This window comes from Cetorhinus maximus, chromosome 12 (genome assembly GCF_964194155.1).
Source record: "Cetorhinus maximus chromosome 12, sCetMax3.hap1.1, whole genome shotgun sequence".
Taxonomy (NCBI): domain Eukaryota; kingdom Metazoa; phylum Chordata; class Chondrichthyes; order Lamniformes; family Cetorhinidae; genus Cetorhinus; species Cetorhinus maximus.
In genome coordinates this window covers 68,029,315-68,039,871 of record NC_135890.1, presented here as the reverse complement: position 1 = coordinate 68,039,871, position 10,557 = coordinate 68,029,315, and the positions used below count along the sequence as shown (strand labels likewise).

The 10,557-nt window shown below is 44.9% G+C and overlaps 1 protein-coding gene across 4 annotated transcripts in view; it reads right to left on the bottom strand.

Moving 5' to 3' along the window:
• Window positions 1–1,847: 1,847 nt before the first annotated feature.
• Window positions 1,848–10,557, bottom strand: part of LOC144687536 (glutathione hydrolase 1 proenzyme-like) — a 163,139-nt gene continuing 154,429 nt past the window's right edge. For all 4 annotated transcript variants that reach the window (XM_078553805.1, XM_078553808.1, XM_078553807.1 and 1 more), the window contains one exon: window positions 1,848–2,910. In XM_078553805.1, the coding sequence (XP_078409931.1) occupies window positions 2,758–2,910 (153 nt within the window). In that variant the 3' untranslated portion in view covers window positions 1,848–2,757. The remainder of the gene's footprint in view (window positions 2,911–10,557) is intronic.

Here is a 10,557-nt window from a genome sequence, read left to right as displayed (position 1 = left end):
ATTCCCAATATTAAATGACTGTTTTTGATTTCCGCCACCTGCTAGTCAAATTATATTTAGCTTGATTGCACCTTTTCTTGTTGATACCAATTCTAAACCTGATGATATTATGATCCCTGAACACCAAATGCTTTCCCATTGAAATGTGCTCCATTGCCCCAGTGGAAACACACTGAAAGTTCTCTTGTATGCATTTTAGGAATTCACCCCCCATTGCCCTTCACACTGTTACTGCCCCAGTTTATATTGGCATAATTGAAGTTCCCCATTATCACTACTCTGTACTTCTTGTATCTTCCTGTAATTTTTCTGAAAATATACTCATCAGTGTCCTTCCAACTATTTGATGGCCTATAGGATACATCTAGTAGTCTTAATAGTTCCACCAATGTTCCTTAATTTTTACCATATAGACTCTGTCTTTGACCCCTCAACTATATCATTCCTCTTTAGTGCCCAACTTTAGATGTAGCACTATGGTTGAATGGATTTGAGATATTGAATCCATGAAAAGCGCTATATAAATGCACATACTTTCATAGTATGTGGAACTGATGAACAAGTGAGTCAGTGGAGCTGGATATAAAACATGGTATATGGAGGTCTTGTGTCCACCTTTAAGTCCCTATCCAGAAGGTGACTAGAAACTCTTTCATTCTAATATTGACAGAATTGTGACAATAGAACACTGTATAAAACGCTGGTTAGGCCACAACTGGAGTACTGCGTACAATTCTGGTCACCACATTATAGGAAGGATGTGATTGCACTGGAGACGGCACAGAGGAAATTTACCAGGATGCCGCCTAGGCTGGACGGTCTGATCTATGAGGAAAGATTGGATAGGCTGGGGTTTTTTTCTTTGGAGCAATGAAGGTTGAAAGGGGACCTGATAGAGGTGTATAAGATTGTGAGGGACATAGATACGGTGGATAGGAAGGCACTTTTCCCATTAGTAGAGGGGTCAATAACCAGGTGGCATAGATTTAAGGTAAGAGGTAGAAGACTATGAGGGGAGTTGAGGAGAAATTTTTTCACCCAGAGGGTGGTAAGAGTCTGGAACTCACTGCCTGAAAGGGTGGTTGAGTCAGAAACTCTCATAACATTTAAGAAGTATTTAGATATTCACTTGATTAGCCATAGCCTCCAGGCTATGGGCCAAGCGCTGGAAAATGGGATTAATGTAGTCAGATCTTTGCTGACTGGCACAGGCACGATGGGCCGAATGACGACCTGTGCTGTAAACGCCAACGAGTCTATGAAAATGATACAGCACAGAAGCTGTCTAATTAGTCCCACTGTCCTACTATTTCCCAATAGCCTTGCAATTTTCTTCCCCTCAAGTATTTATCCTTGAAAATATTCAGATTTCTCCTTTCAGGTAATGAATTTAAATGCAGTGAATTCTCAAAATGCTGTCAAGTTTCTTGACACTATTCAGAACAAAGCAGACTCCTTGATTGACATCCCATGCATCACCTTAACCATTTACTCCCCCACCACTGATACACCCTGGCGCCAGTGTGTACCACCTACACGATGCACTGCTGCACCTCTAGTGACCAGCAGAACAAGGTAAGCAGATGCATGGAAACACCATCACCTGCAAGTTCCCCTTCATGTCACACATCATCCTGACATGCAAATATATTGCCGTTCCTTCACTGTTGCTGGGTCAAAATCCTCAACTCCCTCCCAAACAGCACTGTGGGTGTCCACACCACATGGACTTTCAATTCAAGAAGGTGGCTTCTCAAGGGCAATTAGGGATGGGCAATGAATGCTGGCCTTGCCAGTGAAGTCCACATCCCATGAATGAATTAAAAACAAACATAAAAAAACTTGGTTTCATAATTTATTGAAATTTTCACAATATGGCAATGAAATAAAGTTAATAAATTGGCAGACAGCAGGACATGAAAATAATTGTAAGAATTACAGTAATTTAAGGGAACAAAAAGAAAAAATTAAACGCAAGATGTCTCAAGAACTCTGAGGACTATCGTTGTGAGATCACACATCATTCACCACAAGTGCAATCAAACATCATCGGCCAGGGAATGGACCAGATGGAATTGATCACAATGAATAGAAAATATTGCACCCATTGGATAGAACAGCAGCAAGACTATGGGGCAGAACATCTCCAGAGGTTATTCTGCCTGTACTCTGTAATTTTGACAGAAGAGCTGGTAGAAACTCAAGAAAAATGTCTAAATGGTGTTAGTGCCCATTGTCAGGTGTTTCTTCCACTGAAGATACAGTGAACCAGTGGAAGAATACCACAGATATTCACCACTGTGTATCTACTGATTGAGATGTAAGGCCTGGTAAGGCACTGCGAGGTGTGCAGCTTCTCACTTTGAACTTGAGTTTCAATCTTGTTACCACTGGATCTGGACAGTCCAGCTTTCTGGAAATTTCTAAACTGATAATCAGATACAGAAAGTGGCAAGGTTTTCCTGTAACTTGATGCTTGAACCTGATGAAAGTAAGATTAATAATTAATAGTTAACAAAGCATTGCTTTGAACTCTAGGCACTCCTTTCGCTACACCCCTTCTGAGCCCCTCTCTATCAAGATTGGCTTTTGCAGAGTATAGTAAATACAAAAACAGTGCATTGGAAGAGCTTGATAAAAAGGATTTGTTTATTGATTATGTTCACACTGGGTCCCTAGGTTATTCATAAACCTATATACAATATTGCTGTAAGTATGGACTTCCATACAATTACGGTTATCAATTATACAGGCTCATCAGTAACCAGCAGGTTTGCCACCTTTTCGATAGTCTGATTCAGCAAACCACTTTCCTTCATCCCTGACAATGGCCTGTACTACACCTCCTGATGTAAGCTTGGTTATTATCTTCAATGTATGGTGCCTTTCTTGCAAGCCTTCTTGTACAGCCTGCAAAATCAAACAAAAAAGGTCAGTATTTATGAATTCATTTGTCAAAACTGGGATTTACACCCAACGCATGACAACAGGGAGAATCCAATGAGACCTTTGAGCCTGCTCCTCCATTCAATTAAATCATGGCTGATCTGTGCCGCAACTACATTTACCTGCCCTTGATCTGTATCCCTTGATACTCTTACTGAACAAAAAATCTGTCAATATTAGTCTTAAAAGACTCTCAATGTGCACCAGCTGCATGCTAGGCCTGACCAGCTATGGAGAGCCTCGCAAAATTTATCCTTTCAAGCCCACTTTAGGAACCTGGATAAAAGTAATTCTGGACTGACTGCATATCGCAATGGGTAAGAACATGTTTTCACCCAACCAAGGTTGATGGCCTAGCAATCTTCTCCCTATTACTGCAATACTTGCACTTTGTGTTTGCTTCAACCCAATGGGAATGAAGCCACCAGCATAATGCAGAATTTACCTGGTGTAAACAGTCACACTGAATAGGGGGGAAACATTGCCACATAACCCCTATGTACACTGTTACATGGGATGAGGGGAATCAGTGACTTGGCCTTGGTGTAGATCATCACATATCAAGGTTCTATAGTTTGGAGCAATTCTTTGTAGTGTTGAGGCTCAACTTGGGATCTGGTTTAATAAGCTTTTTATTTGGACCTGGGATTCTTTCCTCTCAGCTCTTGATAGCAGTGCAAACCCTCTCCAATCTTCAGTCTATGTTGAGTTGGTTTATCATAGCTGACAGGGGTGTCACGGTGATGATAATCGCAATTGAACAAGCATCAGGAACCTAAGCAGAGTTATGTGCTAGTAAACTATGTGGTTTTACAACAACATAACATATATTTATACTGCGCCTTTAGTGAAATAAAACTTCTTGAGGTGCTTCACACGTTATAAAACAAAATATGACACCGAGACATGCAGACAGACTTTAGCTCAGATGGTCAAAAGCCTCATCAAAGAGTGGGTTTTAAGGAGTGTCTTAAAGGAAGAAAGCAAGGTGGAGAGGTGTAGGGAAGGTATTCCAGAGCTTGGGGCCTAGGTAACTGAAGGCACAGCTGCCAATGGTGGAGAAATTAAAATTGGGGATGCACAACAGGTCAGAATTAGAGAAGCTCAGAGATCTTGAAGCCTTGTGAGGTTGGAGAAGATTACAGAGATAGGGAGGGGCGAGGCCATCGAGAGATTTGTAAACAAAGATGAGAATTTTGAAATCAAGACGTTGCCTGATTGGGAGCCAATGCAGGCCAACAAGCATGGGGGATGATGGGGTGCGAGTTAAGACACAGACAGCAGAGTTTTGAATTATCTCAAGTTTAGAGAGGGTAAAATGTGGGAGACCAGCCAGGACTGCATTGGAATAGTCAAGTCTAGAGGTAATGAAGGCATAAAGGAGAATTTTAGCAGCAGATGAGCTGAGACAGAAGTGAAGTCATACGACGTTACTGAGATGAAATAGGTAGTTTTAGTAATGGTGTGAATATGAAGTTGGAAGCTCATTTGGATTTGACACTGAGATTGCGAACAGACTGGTTTAACTGTTGCCATGAAGAGGGTTGGAATTGGTACCCTCTTCATGGCAACAGTAGCAAGTAAACAGAGTCTGAAGCAGGGACCGAAAACAATGGCTTCAGTTTTCCCAATATTTAATTGGAGGAAACTTCTCATCCAACACTGGATGTCAGATAGGCAGCCTGATAATTTAGCAACTGCGGAGCAACTGAGAGGTTCTGGTGAGATAGAACTGGGTTTCATAAGTGTACATGCGAAAACTACTGCTGTGGTTTCGAGGCAGTATGTAGATGAGAAATAGGAAGGATTGAGGATAGATCCCAGTGGAACACCAGATGTAATGGTGCACGAGCAGGAAGAAAAACCATTGCAAGTGTTGCTCTAGCTATGATTGGATAAATAAGACTGGAACCAGGTGAATCTCACCCAGCAGGACGACAGTGGAGAAGCATTGGAGGAGAATGGCCAACTGTGTTGAAGGCTACTGACAAGTCAAAAAGGACATTGACGGACAGTTAACTATTGTCATGGTCACATCAGATTTCATTTGTGACTTTAATCGGAGTGTATCATACTGTAGTATAGATGGAAATTTGATTAGAGGGATTCAAGCATGGAGTTCTGAGAAAGACAGGAAGAGATTTGGCAGGCTAAGATGGAAATCAGAAGGGAAAATTGAATGGTCAGAAGTTTGAGAATAGAGTTAAAGGAGCAGGAGATAGGTGTCATGGATGAGATGAGCTCAGGGAGGTTATAAAAGGAAGTAGAAGAGAAACTAGAGAGTGATAGGAGTTCAGGACTAGGGCAGGGAGGAGCATTGAGGGAAGTTTGGCCAGGTGGGCTAGAGGAAGGGAGGGTCATAAAAGAGGTAACTGATCGGATTTTTTTGATATTTTTTTCATGGGATATGGGCATTGCTAGTAAGGCCAGCACTTGTGCCCATCCCTAATTGTCCTTGAGAAGGTGGTGGTCAACTGCTGGTTGAACCACTACAGTCTGGTGCAGTTATTCCAACAGTGCTGTTAGGGAGGGGGGTGTTCCAGGATTTGATCCAGTGATGGTGAAGGAATGGCGATATAGTTCCAAGTCAGGATGGTTTGTGCCTTGCAGGTGGTGGTGTTCCCATGGGTCTGCTGCCCTTGTCTTTCTAGGTGGTAGAAGTTGCGGATTTCAAAGGTGCTGTCAGAGGAGGCTTGGTGAGTTGTGAGATGCTTGGTGAGCATCTTGTACGTGGTACACAGCTGCCACTGTGTGCTGGTGTGGAGGGAATTAAGGTTTAAGGTGGTGGATGGATGCTGATCAAGTGGGTTGCTTTGTCTTGGATGGTGTTGAGCTTGTTGAGTGTTGTTGGAGCTGCACTCATTCAGGCAAGTGGAGAATATTCCAACAGACTCCTGACTTGTGCCTTGTATATGGTGGACAGACTACTATCTAGCCTCCATAATTCCCAGCCTCTGACCTGTTCTTGTGGCCGTGGTATTTATATGGCTGGCCCAGTTCAATTTCTAATCAATGGTAACCCTCAGGATGTTGATAGTGGGGGATCCAGCAATGGTAATGCATTGAATGTCAAGGGGAGATGGTTAAATTCTCTCTTGTTGGAGACAGTCATTGACTGACACTTGTGTGGCACAACTATTACTTGCCATTTATCAACCCAAGCCCCAATATTGTCCAGGTCTTGCTGAATATGGACACATACTGCTTCACTATCTGAGGAGCTGTGAATGGTATTCGACAAGGTGCAATCATCAACCTCCCCACTTCTGACCTTTTGATGGAAGGAAGGTCATTGATGAAACAGCTGAAGATGGCTGGGCCTAGGATACTATCCTGAGGAACTCCTGCAGAGTTATCCTGGACTGAGATGATTGGCCTCCAACAAGCACTACCATCTTCCTTTGTGCTGGGTAAGACTCCAACCAGTGGAGTTTTCCCCGATTCCTATTGACTTCAATTTTGTTAGTGCTCCTCGATGCCACACTTGGTCAAATGTTACCTTGATTTCAAGGGTATTCACCCTCATCTCAGCTCTTGAGTCCAGTTTATTCTTGGACAAAAGTGATAATGAGGTCATGAGCAGAGTGGCCCTGGCAGATCCCAAACTGAGCATCATTGAGCAGGTCATTGTTGTGTAAGTGCCGCTTATTAGCACTGTTAACAACACCCTTCATCACTTTGCTAATGATTGAGAATAGACTGATGGGATGGTAATTGGCTTGATTGGATCTATCCTGTTTTTTGTGGAAAGGAATTACCTAGACAATTTTCCACATTGTCGGGTAGATGTCAGTGTTATAGCTGTACTGGAACAGCTTGGCCAGGGGTGCGGCTAGTTCTGGAGCACAGGTCTTCAGATACCGCCATGATGTTTCCTATGACCTCGATCTCAGTGACATAGGGCAGGACTTTCCGCATCCGCCCGCTGCTGGGATTGTCCGGTCTCACTGCAAGTCAATGTCTGGGGCGCTGCCTCGCCTGCAGCGGGTCCCACCCAGTACGGGGCTGGAAAATCCAGGCCAAAGAGTCCATGAGGTCCTTGTTGGGAGTGAGGATTGAGAGAAGAGGGGAGAGAAGTTTACAAAGACAATTTACATTGGAGAAAAGAAGCCAAAGGCTATCTTTGCATTCCAGGGTGATGCTGGACTAGTGAGAAGTTTAGCAAACAAGAGCAGGACCTGATGGTGTTTTATGTGATCCAGCCAGATCTGACAGTGGATAGCAAAACCAGTTGTCCGCCTTCTCCTTTCAAGTCTGCACCCTTTGGACTTAAAGGAGAGGAGATGAGGTCCATACCTGGGCCATTAACCAGAATGAAAAAGAGTAATGACTTTATTGGGGACTAGGGCATCAAAGGTGGAGGTGAGGGAGCAGTTGAGCAATCAATAGTTGCAGAAATGTTGTGGTGAATAAGGGCCAAAAGCAAGAAAGTTGAGATTTTGACTGTGCCATTGTAAGTAAATTGGAAATAGTTTATTTCAAGGACAATGCAGAAGGAGGTCATGTTGCCGGAGGTGGAAGGGGGATGTATGTGATGAGTGATCTAAAGATATATTCAAAAATAGCTTTATCTATAACTGATACAATGGAATTAGCAAGACCATGTGAGATGCAAGGTCAAGGAGATGGCCATGAAAAAGGGTTGGGGAGTTAACATGGAGGGAGAAATTTAGGGAGGATAAGAGGGCAGTGAACTCAGAGGAGAGAGAACATGATGAGTTGAGGTTTAGTTAAAGTTGAGCAGTGCACAGTTAGGGGTACCTAAGCTTTGACTCTAGACTGTCCAAGTTTAAGTGTGCTGTATCTCAATGCGGAAAACATGTTTTCCATTTCAGGGCAACTGAACCTATGTGGATTTATTTATTTATTTAGCAATTGTGACAACACTGAAAAAGCGATGCATTGGCTGTGAAGCACTTTGGGACACCCTAAGTATATGATAAGCGCTATATAAATACAAATAATTTTGTTCTTTCTTTTCTTGAGCTCCATGTTGATGGGTTTCCTGTGTCACACAGCTGACCATATCACAATCACTGTTTAAAAACAATGCATAAATGTAACACTGAACCAGAATAACAATAGGACTACACACAGCAGGAACAGGTTTCACCAAGAAATATATTGCATTGTAGGCCAGCACTGTACAGAATTCTTTCATTTATGGAGAAATAATGGGCCGGATTTTCTCACCCGTGCTCTAAGTGCGGAGGCAGGTAGGAAAAGCGGCATTTTCCCCGCCGGGCACAACGGCAGGATTTCGTGCCGTATTGTCTGCTTCCCGCCTTGTTAGTTATACAACAACAGGAAACACGTTGGATTGAGGGCAGGCAGCCTCTGATACACCCGCCCTACCATGACCACAGCAGGCCTGTGCTCCGGGCGCCATACTTAAACTGCACCTGCACACAGGCTTCTCAATGTCTCCAGGCCAGGATAACCCCAAGAAAGACATAGCGCTGAAAGGCTAAAAGAGTGCTTCTCCCAAATTTAGTGTCGCTTTGCTGGACCGGCTGCAGGACGCCATTGAGGCCTGTCGGGATGTCCTGTGGCCCAGTAATGGCTGGACGAGGTCAACCAATGCCATCACTCCGTCTTAGGCAGTCAGCGCAAACGCGGTGCAAAAAAGGTCTGCAATCCAGTGCAGGAAGAGAATGAATGATCTTATCTGTTCCGGCAGGGTAAATTAACCATCTCATCACTCTCAACTCACACACTGACAAGCCCATCACGTATTCGCAGGATGACACTTCACAGGGATCTCACATACTGCCAGCTCAAGGGACATCACCACTCAATCTCTCACCCTCTCACACACACTTTCACATCTCCATCTGGGCTCATATCCTGTGTAGATTGCGTCTTCATCCCACCGAGTGCTCTGCTCGCCACCCACACAAGGCAGGCATCTATATCATCTGCCGTAGCATGTGTCCTGTCCATACTCTCTCCATGTGTCTTTATGCAGGACAAACTTGCACATAATAGAAAGGAGAGGTCCCAGACCTGGGCTTGAGTTGCCGAAGTTAAGGCCCTCACCCCACATGAGGAGTGTGCCATTGTGCCAGCCAGGGACCATGCATGTGGTGACGGTGAGATTGGCGTCGCACACCCAAGTGGGGACCCTGCAGCAGCTCATCCTCAGACGACCATACTGTGAGTCCATTGTGCTATCTTCCTGTCACTTGCCATGCAGTAATTATCTCTACTTATTTTCATAGGCACCTCTGGAAAGCACCCAAAGGCATCAATCAGCTAAGCCTTCATATCCAGCCCTGATGACGCCTTGGATGAAGAACCAGAGGAGAGCACCATTGAAGACCCGTCACAGTGCTCACCCACACCCTCCACCAGCACAGAGACACACTTCAGTGGGATCTAGTTCTAGAGTAGTGTCAGGGTCACAATCTGGTGAGCACAGCACACAATCTGGTCCACAGCAGGTGGAGGCAGGTACACCTGAGTTAGCCAGCACTCGAAGGACTGCTAAGGCCAGGATTCTGCTGAGTCCGAGTCAGATGATGAGCCTCTGGACTCGGTCCTAATTCAGTTGGTGGAGCTTCAGCGAAAGTCAGGGGAATATTAGGAAGGGCTGTCAACTGCTTTTCGCAGATTGCAACGTACGATGGAGGAGTCCATCCACATTCAGTCTAAGATAGCAGTGCCGGCATGCCAATGCAGCGAGGTCAACACGGGCAGGATGGCTGTTGTCATGGAGACCTTGGTCCAGGACATAGGTCCTTCAATGCGCCTGGAGCTGCACTTCATCAGTGTAGGCATTGGTGGCATCCATCAGTGGCTACGCAAGAGGGGATGGGGCAACCAGGTCTCTTGGCACCCATAGGAAGGGGACCAGCAGCTGGACACCCCGGAGCCATCCACAAAGGTGATTCTGGGAGTCTCCAGCTGATCCCAATCCCGTCTTCCTGTACCTCCAGCTCCACAGGCCGAGTATGGTGCACCTGCCCCATAGCAGGAGACCCAAAGCAGGCCAGGGCTCCCCAAGTCTCGGCCCTCCAGAGGACGTCCACCAAAGTCATCACAGACAACAGTGCGTAGCAGTCAGCAGGCTGCCTCCACCTCTGCTGTGGATGTCGGAAATGTACCACGGTGTAGCAGTAGGTTAGGAAAATAAAGAAGTATTAGGAGTGTGATGGTGGCATGGATGTTAACCACTTGTACATAATTTTCACGAATGTAAATAGAATTGCACCCACTTCACATCTCCTCTTGCGTAAAGCTCCTCTTTATAATGAGCTGTGTTGTTGTCAATCAGGGGTGACACCATGGTCCCTCTGTCACTTATCGCAGATGTCGCTATTATGTGCTTCTGGCCAATGTTGTCTGCTTCCAGTTCCTCACAGCATGTGCCCGCTCTGAGACATCAGTGATGCATCATCCTTAATGTCAAGTCTGTCTGTGTAAGGAACCTCATTCACATGATGTGCTGGTTCATTTCATGTTCATTCTTGGCTGTTTAAGATTGAGACTGAGGTGTTCACCAGTTTCGTCTGCATTATTGAAAGGTAAAGGTCTCATGCCCATGGAAAGACATGTAAATGTATGGAGAAGGGTCTTATATCCTGGAACTCCATTTGCTCACTGTCATCC